Source organism: Thalassophryne amazonica, chromosome 1 (genome assembly GCF_902500255.1).
Source record: "Thalassophryne amazonica chromosome 1, fThaAma1.1, whole genome shotgun sequence".
Classification (NCBI taxonomy): Eukaryota; Metazoa; Chordata; class Actinopteri; order Batrachoidiformes; family Batrachoididae; genus Thalassophryne; species Thalassophryne amazonica.
In genome coordinates this window covers 21,522,958-21,548,877 of record NC_047103.1, presented here as the reverse complement: position 1 = coordinate 21,548,877, position 25,920 = coordinate 21,522,958, and the positions used below count along the sequence as shown (strand labels likewise).

The 25,920-nt window shown below is 40.9% G+C and overlaps 1 protein-coding gene across 1 annotated transcript in view; it reads left to right on the top strand.

Moving 5' to 3' along the window:
- The window catches only part of gli3 (GLI family zinc finger 3), a 240,705-nt gene that overhangs the window by 190,753 nt on the left and 24,032 nt on the right, over positions 1-25,920 (top strand). Inside the window, exons 7-10 of the mRNA XM_034166901.1 lie at positions 3,011-3,212; positions 7,973-8,192; positions 9,723-9,836; positions 22,601-22,741. Of these exons, the coding sequence (XP_034022792.1) occupies positions 3,011-3,212; positions 7,973-8,192; positions 9,723-9,836; positions 22,601-22,741 (677 nt within the window). The remainder of the gene's footprint in view (positions 1-3,010; positions 3,213-7,972; positions 8,193-9,722; positions 9,837-22,600; positions 22,742-25,920) is intronic.

Sequence of the window (25,920 nt, the reverse complement as noted above, 5' to 3'; positions counted from 1 at the left end):
ACCCTCCATGGTGTTTCCTGAAAACTGTTTGATATGCTTTTGAGTAACAATTGATGGGTATGATACGATACATTGGATGTCTGATACATTATATGCATCATGATGCATATAATGATGCATCATGATATGCATGATGCATATCATGATGCATTTCTTTTGCACATTTTCTTTGCCTTTACCTTATTCCAAATTGACATCACAACCTTCATGTTTGTTTGATAAGTTTGATAACCCCAAGAGCTTTATTCATTTTTCATAGCCATACATATTTTCATATGTATGGCTTCCTTCAGCCTAACGGACCTGATTTTAAAGGTATGGTGCCACTGGGATGTTTTTTAAGCTTTAACTCATAAAAATAATTTTCTTTGGCACCACTAGAATTTTATTCCTTAGCATTTAGATAAGGGATTCATACTATGATATTGCCAATGTGATAAAAAATCATGCTGTCTGGGAACATTTTAGAATTTCAACCCCGAGGGGGAGAAATTCAAGGAGTCAATGCTATGACCAACATCTGGTAGATTAGGAAGTGATTTAAAAGAAATCGTATGGATGTTAACTTAAGATGGGTCACAGGTAATCTTAAAACCTCACAAATGCGCACATGCGCTTCCTCCTGTAGTTAGTTTGCATGACGACGATGAAGAAAAAGACAATATTGACTAGTAGTTTCACCCCACATAAATATGTCCTGTTCATTAAAATGATCTGTAATTTTGCAGCATGTTACAAAAATAAAAATAAAATGTTTGGATTTCGGTAGAAACAAAATTTTCAGTTTTGTGAAATTTGAAAGGCCCTACAGCTTTAAAGCTCAAACCCCAGACAGACCCAGTTATGCCCTAGCTCTGACATTGCTTTAATTAAAACAAAAAGATATTACTTCACATCCCACTTTTGTTCTGCCGAAAAGTTAAAGTAAGTATCTGAGTAATATCTGAGTAAATGACAAATGATTAATCAATTATCAAAATAATTGGCTCTTTATTTATTCATCTCCTTTATTTAAAACTGGCTTACGCTTATTGAAATTACTTTGAGTCAGTTCAAACTTTGGTAGACTCAGTGTCCAGAGTTTTGTCAATGCGTTTTAAATGTTTTGTCTTGGATTTTCCACACAATTCTGACAAGATATCAGGCTGTTCTTCTCCGTAAGGTTTTACGCTGCATTGGAACCTCAGGCCTGCACGTGCCAGAATGCCACAGAGCCAAACATACGCACACGTACACAGATCCACATGCACACAGTCTGATTACCATGTGAATGGAGCGTTCTGTAATCGCTGGATGTGTCAGTTGAGAGATGGAGCATTTAGAGATGGATGGATTGTGGGGGACGCAAATATGGAAGTGGGGTGGGGGGCGGTGGGTGGGGGGAGGGTTATCAGCGCCGGGTAAGCTGTTTTTTGTTTGCCTTTGTGGAATAACTCAAAATGTTTTATTTTCAAGTCTTGAGTCACACAAGTCATTGTGTCACTTCATGTACAAAAGCGCGACATCCCCTCAGCGCTTTTACCCCATTCGCCCCCCCCCCACCCCCACCCCCCATTTTCATCTGTTTTTTCTTGTCTTGTCTGTGACATCTCCATGTGAAAAGACAACAAAAGTCATGTTTTAATCCCTACCCGTGGCTCATTGTGCGTGCACAGAGAATGGTTGTGCCATTTCTGCCTTTTACCTTTTCAAACCCCTCTTTAGTATTTCCAGTCAACACTGACTGCATTTGAATAATGAGTCAAATTGGACTTGATTAAATATTAGCATACACAGTCAGAACATTTCTCCAACATAAAAGGCGTGTTTTCTCATGGATCAAATGCAAGCAGTGCATCAAGTGACAGCCGAACACTCACTCAGACGAGCCTTTTGTCCCATGACTGACAAAAATGTCATCTGGTTAGAGTTTGGATGAAGACGAACAAAAATAACAGATAAACCACCAACTGCTCTCTTTTCACCTGTAACTCATTTTTAGGAAGCAGTCAACGCCACAAGCTGATGTCACTGAGTAATTTAAGACCAAAATCTGCAGTCTAGGCTCAGCGCTTTACTGAGATACAGCGAGGTGACGTTTTATTGGGGGTCAAAGGTCACAGCAGGCATTTCTGGTCACTGTCAGGAAAATGGATCAAATATAAACTTATTGTTTCCGAGTACTTCAAGCTTAAAATATGCTCTGCAGGGTCAGACTGAGATACAGAAAAGGGGAAAGTTCATTGAGGTCAAAGGTCAAAAGAGGTGTTTCCACTCATTTTCAGGAAAAATGTTCAAATGCATAATACAGAATACATCATGTGCTCTCAACCACCAATGCTGTCTGACGTACTGCAAAGATTGAGTTTTACTGGAGTCAAAGGTCAAACTGGGCCTTTATTTATATATTGTTTTAATAAAATAAAGTTTAATACCAAAACCTTTACATAATTATTGTATGGCCTTGCCTTACAATATAAAGCACCTTGGGGCAACTGTTTGTTGTGATTTGGCGCTATATAAAAAAATTGATTGATTGATTGATTGATTGACATGCTATATTTTCTGGACTATGTCATTTTTAACTAGCTTGGGAGGGCCTGTGACTTATATTGTGAAGCGACATATATGGAAATAAGTATAGCATTATCATGTATGGTTATGACATGGTATTCTTTACGCTACATGTTTGACAAGTTGCTCCTAGAACTGATTCATACACCAGAGCAGAAGATGGTGGAACTGCCCCGATAAGCTTGATGCTAAGCACTGTAAAACAAGAAGAAGATCTAAATGAGAGCAACATTCTGCATCTTAGAGAATGATTCAATTAAATTAATAAATCATGATCTCAAACTGAAAGACCAGACTTTTGGAATAATTATAAGGAATATAACTTAATATATACTTCTCAGAACAACACTTGCATGGACTGTATGAGACTAGAACCTTTCTCTGAGACACTTTCATTGAATATTTCGTCCTTTAGGACTCACCTCCTCCTCCTCCTCCTTTTTCTCCATCCCTGCAGGCTCTCGGTTCTCAAGCCCGAGGCTGCCATCACGGCCCAGCAGGAAGCGCCCGCTGCCCATCTCACCCCTCTCCGAGCACAGCTTTGACCTGCAGACCATGATCCGCAACTCACCCAACTCTCTCGTCACCATGCTCAGCAACTCTCGATCCAGCTCCTCCACCAGTGGCTCCTACGGTCACCTCTCTGCTGGTGCCATCAGGTATGTCTGGATTTGATTGTGTCAGAGGAAAAAAGCATGCTTTATTCCAAAGCTTATTCTTAATCATAGTATGGAGAGTATATTTGTACTCGGCACAGAAGGACAGTTAACACAGATTGTGTCAGAATGTTTTTAAAGACCTTCACTGAATAATGACCGCCAACAGTAAATTAGCAAGATCTAGCCTTGGGAATTGTTAGATAATATCTGTGCTAATTCTTTATTTTATGTTAGCTATCAAGTATTTGTGTTATTTGTTTGGAAGTTCTGAGAAATATAAGTTAAGTTTTACTTCATCATGTGTCCACGTTTCAAACACAGGGAGATCTTCCGCAGTACAGTACAGTACAGTATAGTATAGTATACTATACTATATAGTGTGTGTGTGTGTGTGTGTATATATATATATATATATATATATATGTGTGTATAAAACAACAAGTACCAAAAAAGAAAAAAACAAAACAAGCATAGACAATATAGTGAACTAAACTTTCTCAACACAAAAAAACAATAGTGCACAACGTACAATCAAAAAACCAATAACAAACTCAGTTCACCTAATTCATCATACTATAATAAGTAATTATATTGTTTTTATACAGTCTTTTTAAGCCAACTAAGGTACCAGATAATTTAATGCTGTCAGAACAGTTATTCCAAAAATTTACACCTTTTATGGAAATACAATGACTTTTTGCAGTCTTTAATTTATCAAATACTAATGTCCCTCTCAAATTATAGCTGGAATCCCTCATTTTAAACAGTTCCTGGACATGTTGAGGTAAAAGTTTATTTTTAACTTTATACATAATTTGTATTGTAATATAATCAGCCAAGTCCCAGAATTTCAAAATATATAAACAGAGAAAAAGTGGGTTTGTTGGCTCACGATCAGTGATGCCGGTAACGCGTTACTCTAATCTGACCACTTTTTTTAGTAACGAGTAATCTAATGCGTTAATCTTTCCAAATCAGTAATCAGATTAAAGTTACTTCTCCATGTCACTGTGCGTTACTATTATTTTTCATTGTGGGTCGATAGCAGCATTAAACTTGGTCCGTGGGCAGGAGGTCGGGTTCGACTGAACTGCCCACTTTCAGCGAGCTGTGAGCTTTTCATCCGCGTTTTTTTGCAGCTGCTCGACTCGTCCTCACCTCTTAAAGCGCGGTGATCAGCACACCTGCACTGAGCTTTACAAAGACATTTTTATACTTTTTCCCCTCCTTTATTTAGAATTCTGAGCTGAGCCGCTCTGTATCGTCTCGTTAAAAACAGCTGATCCTCCGCGACGCGTCAACAACTAACACTGTTTTCCACTCAAATGCACCTAAACTCTCTTTCTGAGGACCACATGATGTGAAAACGCAATAAAACCTTCTTACCTGTAAATCTGGTCCTGTTTTCTGCATAAATAAATGTTATCCATTCTTTGAGCTCAAACGCCAAAGCAGGGGCGAATCCAGATGGAATGGGGGCATGGGGCAAGGATGTGCCCCCCTCACAACACCCCTAGATTAAAGGTCCAGTTTTGAAGCCGTTTTGTACTACAACTACTAATACTGCTTAAAATAATAATAATTTCAACAAGTAAAATGTTTAGAGAATTTAAATGTTAGAAAAATGTTAGAATTTAATAGTTACATTTATAAACAATGTAGGTTTGAAATTGCAAGTTTTACTGTTACAGTGCTGTCAACAGTTAAATATGAGGTCAAGAAAGAGGTCTTTATTTTACTTTTTATAAAACAAGTATTTTGTTTTCATTGAAGTCAAGAAAGGGTGACTATAAAGTGAGTTTTGGCAAAACAGGTATCATTGTCATGTTGACATGGGTTGTTGTCGTCAGCTGGGGAAAGTAACTAAAAAAGTAACTAGTAATCTAACTTAGTTACTTTTACAATTGAGTAATCAGTAAAGTAACTAAGTTACTTTTTCAAGGAGTAATCAGTAATCAGTAATTGGATTACTTTTTCAAAGTAACTGTGGCAACACTGCTCACGATGTGGTTTATTACTGATAACTCTTATAGATTTGTTTTGTAATAAAAATATTGGGTTTGTATTTGTTTTATATGTGTTTCCCCAAACCTCGATGTAAACTTGTGCGCGGTCAGGCCGCGTGGATGCACATAGCTCTCTCACATCAGTTCTTTCATAGGTGAAGAATTTCGTGCGACACTGCAACCGTCTCTGAGGATAAGCTTCAGTCTGATAGGCCTCAGGGCCTGTGTAGTAATTATGGATATTTTATCGACTTGCCTTCTGTTGGTGGACACAAACCATTCAGTTACAGGCTGAAAGGTTTTTGTTTGGTTTGAGTTACAGTATGTCATGATTAGGTTAGAGCAGTGAAAGAAATACGTCCTGTGTAAGCATTGAGGACCATTGGTGCTGGTGCTTATATCCAGAAACAGCAGCATTAAACAGATGAGAGTCTAGAATAGACAGGATGCCAGTCCATCACAGGTTACTTCCTCAGGTCTACATATTGGTAGCCCAACTCCTATTCCATCCGCTCAATGGCAAAAAAACATCTAATTCCCTAAAATAACATTTTAACATTTGTGAAGAGTTCTCAACAAGTTACATACATATCTGCTGTGTGTTCTGACAAACACACAGCAGAGTTAGATTGTAACAATTGTAGTTACATTATTGTATTATGCATACGTTATGTATGCTGCTCAGAATCAACTACACCAACAGATCTGGTGAAATGCCAGCGGCGTATGAAGAAATGCATTTTGCATCCTGTGTGGATGATATCAAGGAGGAATTGATCCGCATCCAACACGTGTTCAGGTCAAACCTGCATCTGTGGTATGAAAGGGTTATTAATGATGACTTGTACAAGACATATGCAGCTGTTGTCCAGTGTACACATAAAGTATACCGGACAATATAAGTCCTGTATATTTATATATGTATAAGTCAACATATTAATACAATAACATGCTTTTGGAGGGCGGTATGCATGTTCTGAGTCCCTCCGTCCATGCCCAGTCGCCCAAAATGATAGATATTAGGCAGAGGGACTCTGAAAATGGATACCGCATGACAACTGCATGTTATTTGCATTATTATCAGTTACTGAGATACACAACACGTGGAATCACATTAACAATATTTAATGTCATTTCAAAACACACAACACCCAGCAAACGTGTACATAAAAAGTTGGCTCACTTTAACTTTTGTCATGTTGGCTCTCCAAATTTGCCAGTTCATCCTCATCAAGTTGGCTGTTTTGGCTGCTGCTCATTGTCGGACTATCCATGATATAATCATCTGTAATATCCATATTGGGATCAACACACACTTCTCGCCTTTTCATCTTTTCCTCTGCGGACAGTTCTTGGACTGCATCATCAGTTTATGCACAGTGGGCGGGTATTGGGATACCCACCCGCTACTGCAGACAGGTATAGCCAGGTAGCGTAAATGTAAATCTATGATACCGGCCCAGCAACGCCTCAGTAAGTGATAATATTGGATAATGTGTGTGTGAAGGTTGAGAGTACAGGTGGCTGCTGGCCTGGACATCCGACAAATTCAATGCAACTGGATGGAATACAATTGGAAGTTTGTCTCACGTTTTCTCACCAGCTGGCAGGACCTCCTGCTATGGGTCTGGAGCTCTCATGGGGGCCCATCCGAAAGTTAGAGAACCACTTATAAAGCGTGAGGGTTTTGGTATGTTGTAGTTAAAGTTTAAGTCCCTAGGAATTGATGTAAATCACTGGAATGTCTTCCGAAATGACAAAAACAGCTGTGTGCAAGTTTGTGTACCGTTCACGTCAAACCCCCTTGTGGGTGACGATCTCCCAGCCAGCCAGTCAGCCCGCCTCCCCGGCGGCGAGTGTCAGTCATCCGATACACCCCATGGAAGCATCACATACATCACACTCCAGCACCGGAGGCGAGTCAAGGAGCACACAAAAGCAAGAGCCAAGTGAAAGGGAAAGATCCATCGCCCCACCCACAGCCATTGATCAGCGATCTTTAAGAAGAACCTGATCAATCACAAGGTGCGCTTAGCCACTGTTGCGTTGACAGCGCCCAAATAGCCAAGGGCCAACAGACTGATGAGTGATATGACAAGCAGATGGGCCTCCAAATGTGTCTCAGCTCATTGATTTCCACTCGCCTCATAATAAGATCAGCAGACATATGGGTCGCACCGAGAGCAAAGCGTCAACACTCAGGATGAATCGAGGCCGCTGCCTCACCGCCTCGCCGCCTCCCCGCCGCCGCACAGATCCGTGTTTGTCTGGTAGCTCACCTGTGGGTATGAAGACCCCAGAGGAAGTGCGACATCTTTTTATTTTTTTGGTTTGTTTTGTTTACACTGTCGGAGTGAAACAAAGTGCCGAGGCTCTCTCAGGCATCCAGTTGCAGGAACATGAGAATAATTCTGATTTATGTGCTAGACTATCTGATGCACTCCAGATTATTTATCATCTGTGTCATTTGCCTGGTGGAAGAATGACATAGTGCCTTATGCAGCCCACATGATAATTGTTAACACGCTGAACATCGGTTGGCAGGGATTTGCCAGGAGCTCTGCGGTTCCAGAATTACACACCATCTCCTGTCAGATTGACCTCAGGGATGAGGAACAATCCAGAACAATCCATTTATTCACCGTCTCTGTTGCCTTGCTGCCGCTGACATTTCCCTACGAAGTAGAGTTTTAAGTATTTTTTACATTTTCCAGCGCTGGTCAACCATTCCCTTTCTCTTCCTGATCTCTCCAGCCCAGCATTGAGCTTCGCCTACCCTCCAACTCCAGTGGCGTTGCACATGCACCAACAGCTGATTGGCAGACAACCGGGACTCATGAGCTCCGCCTTTGGTCACAGTCCGCCCCTCATCCACCCGACATCGGCCTTCGCCACCCAGAGGTCCGTACCGGGCATCCCCCCCTCCGGGCTCAGCACCAGTGAGCGCGCAGCAGTTTCCAGCGACTCCTCGCAGGTGAGAGTGGCGGTAGACGCCTGTGTGATTCATCATCACAACTAATAGATAGCAGCGGCATGTGCCAGCCACATTTTTGGTGAAACGTAGCAAGCAAACGTGGTACAGTCAGGCGCACCCCCCCCCCCCCCCCCCCCCCCCCACACACACACACACACGCACCCATCTCCTGGGAGTTTCATCCTACTTGTGTTGTCTCTTGTTTTTAGACTGCCGAGCGCAGCGCGCAACGTGCCTGCAGCAAACAACAAGGGGCTTGTTAGCATAGAATCCCACTGCTGACTCCATTAATCACGAGAGAGAGAACAAGGATATAGAGAGGGAATATTGACATGGATAGATGGATCCAAGGGGGCTTTTTCCTCTCCTTCCTCATCCTTTTCTGTATGTGCAGGCCCACATTTGAAGGGAATATTCATTCTTTATTACCAATCTTCCCTACTGTTTTCCATAACTTTAATTTTGTGTTGTCACGAATGAGGCCCTTTTCCACACGCACAAAAAAAAAAAAGCCTTTTTCCCCCCTTCTCTCAAATAAATGCAATGTTGCTTTGGGATGAGGATCTCAAATGTTTCCGCAAATGTTAATGAGGCATGTAAGTATTTTCTGAGTGTTTTAGAAGCTATCATTTTCCCAAACAGGTCAAGAACGTCAGAAAAGAAGGAAAATTTTCGTCCTCTTCCACAAGTTTTGAAATCCACCCAGTAATTATTTTATTCTGGTTAGCCTGGAATAGAGCAAAAATCCCCTATGGGGTAAAATTTAAGCCAGGGGCAAAGTCAGGTCATCTACGGCTTCTGTGAGCTCTTCACTGAGTTTCTTCATAGGTTTGTTCTAGTAGCCGTGATTAGATTATCCAATGTAATATACTGAATTGTATAGATTTTTTTCATTAGCACAGCTGAAAGCCTGAAACTTGCCTTGGACCAAGGATATTAAAATCTTCATGGTCGAACCACAGTTGTATGGTTGATTAAGTTAATGACAAGTTCACTTATCAATTCAAAGGTAAACACCAAATGCATTTACCTTATTTGTACTGAAAGCCTACTTTCATAAGTAGGCTTTCAGTACAAATATGGTTCAAAGCACCATATTCCTCTATCTTTCTCTGTTTATTATCATTATTAATGTTATTATTATTATAATTATTATTATTATTACTGGAGTTGGACTACCGACCTATAAATAAAATATAAAGTATAAAGTATAAGTATAAATCTCATCGTTCCAGAGACGCTCAGTCGCTTCATGATATACACAGGGATGAGAATTTTCCTGAATTCGGGATTTTTTTAGGATGATCTGGATGATGTATTCATGACCTTTTTTAAGCGTCTGCTTGGGTGCCAAAATAAAGCTTAAAATGGGTCTAATTTTACCTAAATCTCAGAAGCTCCTACAGGGGGCCTCAGACCCTCGGTTGACTTTGAGGACTTTTCAGGATTTGTCATTCTCATGCCTGTCGAAAGCACTGGCCCAATGGGTCTTGAGCTTGTATAGGACTTACTTTGTCTTTGATTCTGCAGACAAAACCTACAAGTGAATCTGCAGTGAGCAGCACAGGAGACCCGATGCACCACAAACGCTCCAAAATGAAACCAGAAGAAGAGCTGCCGAGTCCTGATGCAGTGAGTGTGCAGGTGGGTATTCAAAATGTTTCCAGGTACTTACTATATGACATCTTAATAAAAATGTGTTTTGCATTGCTCACATTCTGGGGGAATCTACACAGAGGTTGGATTTGAAGAAAGAGGGTATGGATCCAAGCACATTTGTCAGTTTTTGAGGGCACTGTCCCCTCATTACCCCATCCCTGTAGAGACAGTGCCTGCTCCCAGACCACCAATAACCAGCAAAAATCTATTTAAGCATAAAAATTCAAAAAGAAAAAATAATATAGCACCTTCAACTGCACCACAGACTAAAACAGTTAAATGTGGTCTATTAAACATTAGGTTTCTCTCTTCTAAGTCCCTGTTAGTAAATGATATAATAATTGATCAACATATTGATTTATTCTGCCTTACAGAAACCTGGTTACAGCAGGATGAATATGTTAGTTTAAATGAGTCAACACACCCGAGTCACACTAACTGCCAGAACGCTCATAGCACGGGCCGAGGCGGAGGATTAGCAGCAATCTTCCATTCCAGCTTATTAATTAATCAAAAACCCAGACAGAGCTTTAATTCATTTGAAAGCTTGACTCTTAGTCTTGTCCATCCAAATTGGAAGTCCCAAAAACCAGTTTTATTTGTTATTATCTATCGTCCACCGGGGCGTTACTGTGAGTTTCTCTGTGAATTTTCGGACCTTTTGTCTGACTTAGTGCTTAGCTCAGATAAGATAATTATAGTGGGTGATTTTAACATCCACACAGATGCTGAGAATGACAGCCTCAACACTGCATTTAATCTATTGTTAGACTCAATTGGCTTTGCTCAAAATGTAAATGAGTCCACCCACCACTTTAATCATATCTTAGATCTTGTTCTGACTTATGGTATGGAAATTGAAGACTTAACAGTATTCCCTGAAAACTCCCTTCTGTCTGATCATTTCTTAATAACATTTACATTTACTCTGATGGACTACCCAGCAGTGGGGAATAAGTTTCATTACACTAGAAGTCTTTCAGAAAGCTCTGTAACTAGGTTTAAGGATATGATTCCTTCTTTATGTTCTCTAATGCCATATACCAACACAGTGCAGAGTAGCTACCTAAACTCTGTAAGTGAGATAGAGTATCTCGTCAATAGTTTTACATCCTCATTGAAGACAACTTTGGATGCTGTAGCTCCTCTGAAAAAGAGAGCTTTAAATCAGAAGTGCCTGACTCCGTGGTATAACTCACAAACTCGCAGCTTAAAGCAGATAACCCGTAAGTTGGAGAGGAAATGGTGTCTCGCTAATTTAGAAGATCTTCACTTAGCCTGGAAAAAGAGTCTGTTGCTCTATAAAAAAGCCCTCCGTAAAGCTAGGACATCTTACTACTCATCACTAATTGAAGAAAATAAGAACAACCCCAGGTTTCTCTTCAGCACTGTAGCCAGGCTGACAAAGAGTCAGAGCTCTATTGAGCCGAGTATTCCTTTAACTTTAACTAGTAATGACTTCATGACTTTCTTTGCTAATAAAATTTTAACTATTAGAGAAAAAATTACTCATAACCATCCCAAAGATGTATCGTTATCTTTGGCTGCTTTCAGTGATGCCGGTATTTGGTTAGACTCTTTCTCTCTGATTGTTCTGTCTGAGTTATTTTCATTAGTTACTTCATCCAAACCATCAACATGTCTATTAGACCCCATTCCTACCAGGCTGCTCAAGGAAGCCCTACCATTATTTAATGCTTCGATCTTAAATATGATCAATCTATCTTTATTAGTTGGCTATGTACCACAGGCTTTTAAGGTGGCAGTAATTAAACCATTACTTAAAAAGCCATCACTTGACCCAGTTATCGTAGCTAATTATAGGCCAATCTCCAACTTTCCTTTTCTCTCAAAAATTCTTGAAAGGGTAGTTGTAAAAAAGCTAACTGATCATCTGCAGAGGAATGGTCTATTTGAAGAGTTTCAGTCAGGTTTTAGAATTCATCATAGTACAGAAACAGCATTAGTGAAGGTTACAAATGATCTTCTTATGGCCTCAGACAGTGGACTCATCTCTGTGCTTGTTCTGTTAGACCTCAGTGCTGCTTTTGATACTGTTGACCATAAACTTTTATTACAGAGATTAGAGCATGCCATAGGTATTAAAGGCACTGCACTGCGGTGGTTTGAATCATATTTATCTAATAGATTACAATTTGTTCATGTAAACGGGGAATCTTCTTCACAGACTAAGGTTATTTATGGAGTTCCACAAGGTTCTGTGCTAGGACCAATTTTATTCACTTTATACATGCTTCCCTTAGGCAGTATTATTAGACGGCATTGCTTAAATTTTCATTGTTACGCAGATGATACCCAGCTTTATCTATCCATGAAGCCAGAGGACACACACCAATTAGCTAAACTGCAGGATTGTCTTACAGACATAAAGACATGGATGACCTCTAATTTCCTGCTTTTAAACTCAGATAAAACTGAAGTTATTGTACTTGGCCCCACAAATCTTAGAAACATGATGTCTAACCAGATCCTTACTCTGGATGGCATTGCCCTGGCCTCTAGTAATACTGTGAGAAATCTTGGAGTCATTTTTGATCAGGATATGTCATTCAATGCGCATATTAAACAAATATGTAGGACTGCTTTTTTGCATTTACGCAATATCTCTAAAATTAGAAAGGTCTTGTCTCAGAGTGATGCTGAAAAACGAATTCATGCATTTATTTCCTCTAGGCTGGACTATTGTAATTCATTATTATCAGGTTGTCCTAAAAGTTCCCTGAAAAGCCTTCAGTTAATTCAAAATGCTGCAGCTAGAGTACTAACGGGGACTAGAAGGAGAGAGCATATCTCACCCATATTGGCCTCTCTTCATTGGCTTCCTGTTAATTCTAGAATAGAATTTAAAATTCTTCTTCTTACTTATAAGGTTTTGAATAATCAGGTCCCATCTTATCTTAGGGACCTCATAGTACCATATCACCCCAATAGAGTGCTTCGCTCTCAGACTGCAGGCTTACTTGTAGTTCCTAGGGTTTGTAAGAGTAGAATGGGAGGCAGAGCCTTCAGCTTTCAGGCTCCTCTCCTGTGGAACCAGCTCCCAATTCAGATCAGGGAGACAGACACCCTCTCTACTTTTAAGATTAGGCTTAAAACTTTCCTTTTTGCTGAAGCTTATAGTTAGGGCTGGATCAGGTGACCCTGAACCATCCCTTAGTTATGCTGCTATAGACTTAGACTGCTGGGGGGTTCCCATGATGCACTGAGTGTTTCTTTCTCTTTTTGCTCTGTATGCACCACTCTGCATTTAATCATTAGTGATTGATCTCTGCTCCCCTCCACAGCATGTCTTTTTCCTGGTTCTCTCCCTCAGCCCCAACCAGTCCCAGCAGAAGACTGCCCCTCCCTGAGCCTGGTTCTGCTGGAGGTTTCTTCCTGTTAAAAGGGAGTTTTTCCTTCCCACTGTCGCCAAGTGCTTGCTCACAGGGGGTCGTTTTGACCGTTGGGGTTTTTACGTAATTATTGTATGGCCTTGCCTTACAATATAAAGCACCTTGGGGCAACTGTTTGTTGTGATTTGGCACTATATAAATAAAATTGATTGATTGATTGACTGTCTTGCTTGTAACCTGACCGATCGGTGCTGTTTGGTTGAGAGCTCTGACGTCATCAGTGATAACTTGGGAAAAATCATTTATACTGTTTCTAAAACAAGACTGTGACCAAGTATCATACAATTTAAAGCAAAATAGAAAAATTGACTGGAATAATCAGACCTTTAGTTGAAGCTTTTGTCTCACAACAACTGCTTCATTTTCTGTAGTGCCCTCTGATGGTCACAATAAAAAAGGCATGTGTATCACCAGCCTGTTGTGTCAGACTCTTTTAGAGGAGGTCTCACTTATTGGGGGGGTGAGTCTACAGTGGCCCTCCCAAGGAACTGGGAATTCAAGACTCAGAACTGCAATGCTGAGCCTTTGTACCCATTTAAACATGGATACTTCCTTTAAAAAAAAATCCAAATATGGACTGAAGGTAGCAGATAGATCAGTGGGAGAGGAGGTGGGCTACACATTCTCAGTCACACTACCCGTCTATACCTTTGGACAAGACACTTCATTTGCATTGTCCCAGTCCAACCTCCTGTAAATGGGTCCCAGCCATGACTGGGGAAGTAACCTACGATGGCCTCACATCCCAGCCAAGGGGATTAATCGAGTCTCATCCTCTTTACTCTACGGTATCTGGGGATAAGACCCTGTACCTATGGGAATCAGGGCCTCTATTGGCTGTACTTCATACAGGAACTTCACACTAGTCCCAAGGTCCACTAGTCCTAGTCGTAGTATTGAGGAGAGCACGTTGAAGTTTTTACATTTATGGTAAGCTATATGTTGCACTCAGACAGTATGGTGGCTTAGTGGTTAGCACTGTGGCCTCACAGCAAGAAAGTCATTGGATCGATTCCCATCTGTGGCCTTTCTGTGTGGAGTTTGTATGTTGTCACCGTATTTGCATGGGTTCTCTCCAGGTGCTCTGGCTTCATCCCACGTTGCAGGTTAGGTGGATTGGAAACTTAAGTTGTCCGTGCGTGTGTGTGTGGGTATGAATGTGTTTGTTTGTCTATATGTGGCCTTGCAACAGACTGGCGGCCTGTCCAGGGTGTACCCCACCTCACGCCCTATGACTGTTATGATAGGCTCCAGCCCCCGTGACCTGATCTTGAATAAGTGTGTGTGTATATGTTGCACTAAGTAATGTTACAAAAGTGTGACAATTAAAAAAAATCTACTTGATTTTGGTGAATTACCATTATTTGTTGATTTTCAATTTAATAGATTTATAGAAACAGTACAATTAAAGGTGATTAATGGTGTATGCCAACAGAATCATATGTTTTATTTTTGTAATTTGAACAAAACTGGATGTGGTTTGTTAGCTGTTTGAAAGTATTACATTTATTTGTTAACTTTAAAATCAGTTTGGGGTTGTAATATACACCATTAAATAATATAAAGAAGTTAGGACCAGTGGACCCTCCCCCTTCATCCTTCAGTTTCAATTTATTGAATTCATAACACACCAAATCACAACAAAAGTTGCCTCAAGCTGCCTCACACAAAACAGTTAAAAAATTAAAATCCTTCTCCAGAAAAGCTGTTTTGTTTGTGCTGAAACTCATTAAATTACTTTAATGTGACACAACTAAAGCATTAATCTTGTCCATAGTTCCTTCAACTTTCATGTGAAAAAATTTGAGAATAGTTTAGCTCAGAAGCTAAACAAAACTGGTTTGTTTGCTAACTTGCTAGCTAGTTTAGCTACCATTAGCCATATGAGTGACAGCATTAATATTTCAGATGGTTTCACTCTGCCTAACAGCTAACAGAGTATAGTTTAACAAATAACTCTGTCCTTATGGTATAAATAAGAGGGGGAAGCAACTTTAAAAGCAGAAAAGTGCTATTTTATTACTATTGATGCTGTGAAAGGCCATATTTAATCTACCATCATATCCAACATCACTTCCAAGGCTGTTTTATTTTATGTTTCCTACTCGGAAATAACCAGGAAGTAAATTAAAGTAGGAAGGTCGGTGTTCCCACATTTGGAGGAATTCCACATTACTTTCCCACGCTCTCTGTGCTTAGCAGTTTTCAAAGTGGAACAAACCATCGATTGAAGCAGAAGAAGGAAATTGTTTCTGCTTTTGTTTAATCGAAAATGTAAGTGGCTGGAAAAAAAAATGAAACGGTACTATGATAATGGTGAAGTTGACGTGTTGCATCTATAGGAAAAATCTGATTGGAGGCTCGAGCTGTGCATTCAGGCAGCAGCAGAAACAGCCGGAGGTCTGCGGTAAAGCCGAGACTCTATTGAATCAGTCAGCACCAACCCAGCTCCGCTCAGTCTGTGACAGTAATAGAGAAGCCTACAACAGGAAGAGGGGGCTAGATTCCTCAAATACTCACCCGTGTCCTGTCGTATAACAACCCCAAATACAGAGTGAGGCTTTCAGCGCCGGACTTAAGCTCTCCAAACAAGGCCAGATTCATATTGTGATGTAGAATTCAGAGCAGATCTCCATATGTATGAGAATGGTGTTCACAAAATAGTTTTTAGATCAGGTTTTTGCACCAAATTATATATGTAAGTGAATGAATGAATGAATGAATTTATTTATTCAGCACACAAATCAACAATAACAAAAAACTCATAACAAAACAGCTCAACAACGTACCTGTGTGACCGTAAGGGTGAGGGCAGAAGGAAAGCTTATAAATACTCAGAAAACTTTAATAATAATATATATATATATATATATACAAGGTCTCTTAGATAATAAACCGACCCTTTTATTTTTTTTTTTTAACTATATGGATTTGAATGACATGCGATTACACCAATCATGCTTGAACCCTCGTGCGCATGCGTGAGTTTTTTCACGCGTGTCGGTGACGTCATTTCCCTGTGGGCAGGCCTTGAGTGAGATGTGGTCCCGCCCTCTCGGCTGAATTCCTTTGTTTCACACGCTGCTCGAGACGGCGCGCGTTGCTTTATCAAAATTTTTTCTGGACCTGTGAGGAATATCCGAATGGACACTATTCGAGAAATTAAGCTGGTTTTCTGTGAAAAGTTTAACGGCTGATGAGAGATTATGGGGTGTTTCTGTCGGTGTAAGGACTTCCCACGGAGCGGGACGTCCTGCAGCGCTTCCAGGCGCTGTCGTCGGCCTGTTTCGAGCTGAAAACATCCTAATTTAAGGCTTATGTTATGTGTCGACGCGGATTGAGGAGCGAACCTGCGTCAGACAGAACCCAGCGCTAAAAATAACCAGAAAGCGGTTCCGACAACAAAAACAATTTATTTTTCCTGTGCCTAAATAAAATGTACAAAACCAAAACCAACGTCCTTCTGGAGGAGTGACTGCTGGCACGCTCTCCAGCGCCCGCAAGGAGAGAAGTCCGGCGCTCCTGGACCCACTACCACCAGACAAACACCCCCCAGGTGGACACGACAAACTGACTCTCTGTGAAGCAAAGAAGATGTGAGGCAAGTCAGCAGTTACAACAATATCCTTCAAAAGACACACGCTATCAGCAACACATTCAGGTCTGTACTTTTTATCTTTATGCAAATGAGCAGCTTCTCACAACAAGTGGAGGATCACTTATCCTGCACGCCACAGCAGTGAGAAGCAAGCCGCACAATTCTCATCACAATTCAAGATACTGTGTAACAAAACACCAAGTTACTATCAACAATTAGTCAAATACTTAATTACCTTTAATGTGTGCTGACAGCATGTGTCCTCACCCTTCCTTGCTTCACGGGCTCGATGTGTCAAACCCAGGTGCGGTCCTCAGCGTCTCACAAACGAACATCACAAGGTCGAGTTCCCGGCAGTTCTGCTTGAATCACACATGCCTTAAAAGCAGAATGCCATCCAATTATCTGCTTCAGCTGAAAGTCTTTAAGGTTGCATGTGAGCACCAGTCACAGGTGCTTCACATGATGTTGATGAGGGTGAGGATTCTTCAGCCAGCACCTTCTCCACAGACAAATCAGTTCTCATGCCACCTGAAGAGCAAAGAAAAGAAAAGAACACCAAAACATCCAGCCACACCCCCCAACACACAACAGCTTAATTCACCCAGGACATTGTGAGAGAACAGAGAAGATTCAGAAGAGGCCGGCATGAGGAATTTATGCGGACATTCCACTGTTTAAGGACATTTTTTAATGAAAGACGTATGCGCAAATTCGCCGAGTCGTTTCCGTGACGACTCGGCAAATCTGTGTGCGCCGCGACAGGAAAAACACCTCCGTGTTGAAAACCATTTGTAGAATTCAGGCGGCTTTTAATGGCTTTCAACAAGTGAGTAACTGAGAAATTGTTTAACAGCTTGGGCATGTTCCAACTTGCCCGTTAAGATTTCCAACGGAGGTGTTTTTCCTGCCGCGACCCCCCGCGGTCGGGTCCAGCCCGACATGCGACTCTGCCCGCACGTTCTTTTATTACAAAATGACCGTTAACAATGGAATGTCCGAATAAACTCCTCATGCCGACTTCTTCTGAAAGTTCTCTGTTCTCTGACGACTTACTGCGTCAACAGAGCCTGAAATGTGGAAGTTTTCAACTTGAAACGGCGAGACGCTGCTGCCTCGAAGCGCCGATCGCCGTCAGGCGCCGTGGACCGTCCTTAAAGCGACACTACCAGACCAAAATCTCTCATCAGCCGTTAAAATTTTTACCGAAAACCAGCTGAATTTATTGAATGGTGTCCACTCAGTTGTGCCTTACAGTTTTGAAAAATTTTTTATCAAACAAAGCAACAGTCTCTGAGCCATTCCTAAACAATGAAAAAAATCGACGAGTGGGTGGACGACTCCTCACTCAAAGACTGCCCACAGGCGAATGACGTAACCGACAGGCGTGAAAAAACTCTCGCATGCCCACGAGGGTTCAAGCATGTCTGATGTAATCACACGTGATTCAAATCCATATGGTTTTTGAAAAAAATAATAAGGTTGGATACTTTTCTAATAGACCTCGTATATATATATATATATATATATATATATATATATATATATATATACGAGGGCTGTCCATAAAGTATAGGTCCTTTTTATTTTTTTCAAAAACTATATGGATTTCATTCATATGTTTTTACGTCAGACATGCTTGAACCCTCGTGCGCATGCGTGGGTTTTTCCACGCCTGTCGGTGACGTCATTCGCCTGTGAGCACTCCTTGTGGGAGGAGTCGTCCAGCCCCTCGTCGGAATTCCTTTGTCTGAGAAGTTGCTGAGAGACTGGCGCTTTGTTTGATCAAAATGTTTTCTAAACCTGTGAGACACATCGAAGTGGACACGGTTCGAAAAATTAAGCTGGTTTTCGGTGAAAAATTTATCGGCTGATGAGAGATTTTGAGGTGATACTGTCGCTTTAAGGACTTCCCATGGAGCGAGACGTCGTGCAGCACTCCCAGGCACCGTCATCAGCCTGTTTCAAGCTGAAAACCTCCACATTTCAGGCTCTATTGATCCAGGACGTCGTGAGAGAACAGAAGTTTCAGAAGAAGTCGGTTTCAGCATTTTATCCGGATATTCCACTGTTAAAGGAGATTTTTTTAATGAAAGACGTGCGGACGGGTCCGCGCGTTGGGACGCAGCGGCGGCGGCACAGGAAAAACACCTCCGTGTTGATAACCATTTGTAAAATCCAGAGAAATTGTTTAACAGCTGGACATGTTCCAACTTGTCCTTAAGGCTTCCAACGGAGGTGTTTTTCCTGTGGCGGAGTGTCGCGGCGGCTGCGAGCCGACGCTGCAATCAGCCCGCACGTCTTTCATTAAAAAAAAATCTCCTTTAACAGTGGAATATCCGGATAAAATGCTGAAACCGACTTCTTCTGAAACTTCTCTGTTCTCTCACGACGTCCTGGATCAATAGAGCCTGAAAAGTGGAGGTTTTCAGCTTGAAACAGGCTGACGATGGCGCCTGGGAGTGCTGCGCGACGTCTCGCTCCGTGGGAAGTCCTTAAAGCGACAGTATCACCTCAAAATCTCTCATCAGCCGTTAAAATTTTCACTGAAAACCAGCTTAATTTTTCGAACCGTGTCCACTTCGATGTGTCTCACAGGTTTAGAAAAAATTTTGATCAAACAAAGCGCCAATTTCTCAGCAACTTCTCAGACAAAGGAATTCCGACGAGGGGCTGGACAACTCCTCCCACAAGGAGTGCTCACAAGCTGAAAACCTCCACATTTCAGGCTCTATTGATCCAGGACGTCGTGAGAGAACAGAGAAGTTTCGGAAGAAGTCGGTTTCAGCATTTTATCCGGATATTCCACTGTTAAAGGAGATTTTTTTAATGAAAGACGTGCGGGCGGATTGCAGCGTCGGCTCGCAGCCGTCGCGACTCTCCGCCACAGGAAAAACACCTCCTTTGGAAGCCTTAAGGACAATTTGGAACATGTCCAACTGTTAAACAATTTCTCATATACTCACTCCACTGAAATCCATCAAAAGCCGCCTGGATTTTACAAATGTTATCAACACGGAGGTGTTTTTCCTGTGCCGCCGCACCGCGCCGGCTGCATCCCGACGCGCGGACCCGTCCGCACATCTTTCATTAAAAAAATCTCCTTTAACAGTGGAATATCCAGATAAAATGCTGAAACCGACTTCTTCTGAAACTTCTCTGTTCTCTCACGACGTCCTGGATCAATAGAGCCTGAAATGTGGAGGTTTTAAGCTTGAAACAGGCTGACGACGGCGCCTGGGAGCGCTGCACGACGTCTCGCTCCGTGGGAAGTCCTTAAAGCGACAGTATCACCTCAAAATCTCTTATCAGCCGTTAAAATTTTCACCGAAAACCAGCTACTAACCGTGTCCACTTCGATGTGTCTCACAGGTTTAGAAAAAATTTTGATCAAACAAAGCACCAGTCTCTCAGCAACTTCTCAGGCAAAGGAATTCCGACGAGGGGCTGGACGACTCCTCCCACAAGGAGTGCTCACAGGCGAATGACGTCACCGACAGGCGTGGAAAAACTCACGCATGCACACGAGGGTTCAAGCATGTCTGACGTAAAAACATATGAATGAAATCCATATAGTTTTTGAAAAAAATAAAAAGGACCTATACTTTATGGACAGACCTCATATATATATACACACACACACTCACACACACACACACATAGATATACAGTATATACATGCATACATACTTACATATACACACATATACACACACATGATGACAAATACCAAAAAAGCGTGCAAAATTAATCAATGAACGAATTGGTTTTGTTTTTATTTTTGGTTGATTTTATTGGTTTTATCCATTGTATGCTGTAGGTATTTATTTATTTATTTATTTATCTTGCACATTTTAGTTATTTTTATTGTTAATTTTCTTATTTTTAATTTATTTCTTGACTATTGGGGTTTTATCTATCGTGATTCTACTGTACGAGTATGTGCAGCACTTTGGAACGTCTTTGTTGTTAAATGTGCTATATAAATAAAGTGGATTGGATTGGATTGGAAATTTACAAAAAAAAAGGTGCACAACACACAAGCCCGAAAGCAATAACAAAAATAGATAAACCTAAGTCTTCAAACTATAACAAGCAATTTTGTTATTCTTGTCAAGCCTTTTAAAGCCAACTAAAGTACCAAGTACTTTATTAATATTGTCAGGACAAGTGTTCCAGATATTAACACCTTTAACAGAAACACAGTGACTTTTTGCAGTAGTTCGGATCCCAAGGTTTTTTTTTCTTAAACATCCATAAATGTACCAGGTCTCCCACAGTAACTTTTGTTTTGCATGGGGATTTTTTTTTAATTCATTAATTATTGTACACATGCATGCAATGATTTTTTTATATTTCTTTTTTATTAGTAGTATTTATGCCAATTCAGTCATAGTTGCATGACAATGACATCAGCTTCAGACTTTGACGTTAAGTTAAAGTTAAGTACAAGGCAGAATGGATTTTCCACTGTTGGGCACTAAACAGCTGAATTACTTGTAGTGAAATCAGGCTTTTTCTTTTTTAAATACATGGATGTGTGGGCATCCTGGTGAATGTAATATTACTCATGTGCTCATCAGTGATGCCGGTAACGCGTTACTTAGTAACACGTTACTCTAATCTGACCACTTTTTTAAGTAACAAAGTAATCTAACGCGTTAATCCTTCCAAATCAGTAATCAGATTAAAGTTACTTCTCCAAGTCACTGTGCGTTACCATTATTTTTACATCGTGGGTCGATAGCAGCATTAAACTTGGTCCGTGGGCAGGAGCTCAGGGTTCGACTGAACTGTCCACTTTAAGCGAGCTGTGAGCTTTTCATCCATGGTTTGCTTCAGCATTTTTAATGCTTTTTTTCTCCTTTATTTAGATTTCGGAGCCAAGCCGCTCCGTATCTACTCGCTAAAAATAGCTGATCCTCCGCAACGCGTCAACAACTAACACTGTTTTCCACTCAAATGCACCTAAACTCTCTTTCTGAGGACCACATGATGTGAAAACGCAATAAAACTTTCTTACCTGCAAATCTGGCCATGTTTTCTGCATAAATAAATGTTATCCATTCTTTGTGCTCAAACGCCAAAGCAGGGGCGAATCCAGATGGAATGGGGGCGTGGGGCAGGGATGCCCCCCCCACAACACCCCTAGATTAAAGGTCCAGTTTTGAAGCCTTTTTTTACTACAACTACTAATACTACTTATAATAATAATAATTTCGACAAATAAAATGTTTAGAGAGAATTTAAATGTTAGAAAAATGTTCGAAAGAATTTAATAGTTATATTTATAAATAATGTAGGTTAGAAATTGCGAGTTTTACTGTTACAGTGCTGTCAACAGTTAAATATGAGGTCAAGAAAGAGGTCTTTATTTTACTTTTTATAAAACAAGTATTTATTTTCATTGAAGTCAAGAAAGGGTGACTATAAAGTGAGTTTTGGCAAAACAAGTATCACTGTCATGTTGACGTGGGTTGTTGTCGGCAGCTGGGGAAAGTAACTAAAAAAGTAACTAGTAATCTAACTTAGTTACTTTTACAATTGAGTAATCAGTAAAGTAACTAAGTTACTTTTTCAAGGAGTAATCAGTAATCAGTAAAGTAACTAAGTTACTTTTTCAAGGAGTAATCAGTAATTGGATTACTTTTTCAAAGTAACTGTGGCAACACTGGTGCTCATGCATCCACCCACCCTCTTTTCTGTGCTTGAACTTTTTTTTTTTTTTTGCTCTACAGGACCATCCTGATGGGATGACCTTGGTGAAGGAGGAGGGGGACAAAGATGAAAGCAAACAGGAGCCAGAGGTGGTTTATGAGACAAACTGCCACTGGGAGAACTGTTGCAGAGAATTTGATACACAGGACCAGCTCGTACAAGTAAGTAAAAGGAGGCAAAACAAGAAGAAAAGTGCAAAACGTACACCTTACATCTGTGATAACACACGTGTTTTCATGGAGTCATGAAGTCATTCTTTGTGATTCAGTAGACGGGTTTCCATTACTCTCCAAATTGTGCAATTTGAAGTAATGATTTGAAAATACGCTTACTGGAAATACAGGTATTTCAGGAAAAAATTAAATATATGACCTAAAAAAAATGCAACAAAGTTTTTATGCTTGAATGAGGTGGTTTTTGAGGTGATTCGAAAAAAAGCCACGTTTTGCAAAACTGCAAAGGAAACACTTTTTTCACTATTATAGGTCACATAATGTACAGAAAGAGTCACATGACATTCTGAAATACATGGCATGGTCCATGTGGAGAGGAAGAGACAGAGAGCTTGTTTGACTTTATAAGAGAAAACATTATGGCAATGTTGAATTAGACAAAAGAAAAAAAAATCAAAACAACGAAACAGCAATATTTAGCAGGTCTTAACCCTTCTGCCGCCATGACTATTGGTATTGCAACTCTCTGGAGAGCCTCACCCAGCAGTCGCATTCCGTCACTCAATGGAAACTGTTAACATTTGCCCAAATATATATATATATATATATATATATATATATATATATATATATATATATATATATATAACGCACCTGGATCAGACAAACATTGACAGACTTCTTTAAAAACACTGCATTTACTCAGGTCATTATACTTTTTTTGTCTTGGTGGATCAAATGGGATTCATTTTCTTGATGAGCAGAACGCTGAAGATATGTCAGATGGCTGAACGCTGGCAGGAATATATTTCAACTTTTAAAATAACTTACTTTTCTTGTTGGAGGGACAAAGTGCTGGAATCCTCTGGTTCAGGCTGAAAAACAGACTCGGAGCAGACAAACACTGAAGGACTTCTTTTAAAAACCTTGCATTTCTTCTTTCCACGATAAGGAATTAAAGTATTTCCCAGACATCGTCTTACAAAACAAGAGTGTCTTCTTATCAGGCTGTGATGATGAATCCAACTGAAACGATGTAACAGGCCACATTAAGACTTTCTATTTACTCAGTGTGTGAATGGTTTTAATATTTTAAAGTCGAATGGTTGTGTGAGTACTGTCGCTTTAGCTGCTGAGCCAATCAGTGGGCAGCAGTGGATTAGTGCTTGATCCAGTATTTTGGTACCACAGACACAGAGAAACACAGAGCCATCTCTGTTCAAAACACACAAACACACTGCTTCACTTTAAATACACAATAAGTCTATGTCAGGTGATCAGCGTAGACCCTCGTTGTCTTAGACGGTAATCACTGTACCCTTTTGAAAAGTTCTAGCTCCTGCTGCTTGCGTTACAGCGCGCAATACAGCGTGACATACAGGTCTGGCATATACAGTGTTTTCAGAGTCCCGCCACTGACATGGAACGTTATTAACAGGTTTGGGATGGTATGTTTTTGTTGTAACCAGTTCAGGAATGGCAATTTTGGGGTGGAATCCAAAATTGGAAACGTTAAAATACCATTTCTGTTCCTAACGAACCAGTTGGAAAATAAAATTCTGGTTCAAAGCCCTGCTGTGAAGTAACCTTTTTTTGTTTTGTTTTTTTTTTCTTTTTTGGAAGTGATTTAACACAACATTAATCGCCTTATTATTTTTATTATTTTGCCAAACAGGAGGTGGCATCGCACATGTTTTTTTGTTGGACCCCAGTTTGTTTAGTCATGTGTTGTGTGACGCCTGAATTGGGAGTGCTAATTTGTGGCACTCGGGCCAAGTTTGGCTCAGCTTCTATTTGTTTAAATATTGAATTATTTATCAAATTTTTGCTTTTAACCAAATATTGTTTTCGACCTTGCAGTTGACAACAGTGAGGTTAATGTTACTGAGACTGAGTGATCCTTTTTTAAAGATGCTTATGTGTGCCAAGTAATAAATGCAGTGGGGTTCTAACCAATGATTGAGCTACCCAGGACTATAGTATTATAGAATATAGAATTTTGCATTGCTGAGCGCCGCACAATGCAAGTCACGATTCAAGGTTTGCTTATTTATTCATTTTTATTTCCTCAGTGAAAACCACCAGTCCTGAAAAAAATTCTAGGAGAAGCACAGTTAGTGTGGCGATGTGGCGAGGTGGGACACCAGTTCATGTTCCCAGACCTGACCTAACTGACACAAGCTTCCGACATAGTACAACTCATACAGTTTGGAATGCGGTGAATATTTTTTACAGCATCTCTCCCCGGAGCTCAGTAAATTCCAGGCACATCAGCCGCGGCCCTTCTCTTTGGGACAATGCCTCCTGTGGGTGCGCGGCAGCACTCCGCTTCGCAGTAAGAGCTGCTGGCATTGACTGATACTGCTGCTGGATTCCTGATTGGATCCAGGGACGGCGGTAATGGACTCAAAAGCTGCCGAGCCCCTCTCGCAGTTCAAAGGTGCTACCTGATTTGGACGTTCGGCATTATTAAGTCTCCCGGAGTCGGGATGTGAACCTTGTGCACGAGTCTGGACCAAACCCGTGCTCGTGTCTGTTATCAGAACTCTGGAGATGGATGGCTCTCATCGCATTGCGCCTGAGGGTTTAGCGTTAAGCTAAATATTAATAGCATTACAGCCGTGTCACCCCCAGTCGGGATACTATTAGCTCTCCAGCTGCAGCCTCATGGCCTCTGAAGTGTTCTCCTGTTGGCTGAGTGAGCAAACAGAATGAAGTTGGAGAAAATACACCAATATGAAACTGTGAACAAGAGACGCTGGAGTACACAAGTGCACATCAGCGCACATCTGATAGAAAGATTTTCAGCTCTCCACAGCTGTCTGTCTGCTGTCTGACATTGCAATCCTCAGCCTCGGTGGTAACCCCTATCTATAATTGATATCCTCAGCGCGGAATGGGCTGCCTCCCATGTTTGAAGGGCTCAGCTCAAAGGTTGAGGATCTTGACAACTTCTTGCTCCTGTTTTAGGGGGTGGGGTGAGTTTACGCTGTGGGAGAAGGGAGGGCGGGGGAGTCAAAGATTCCTCCCCTCCTCCCTTCCAACTGTAATCACACCAGGTGGCCGTCTGAACAAAGTGGCTTCCTCTTATTCCTAAGCTGAGATGTACTTGTTGTCAGATTCCAGTCGACACAGACAACAACAGAAATCCTTATTACCTCCGCCAA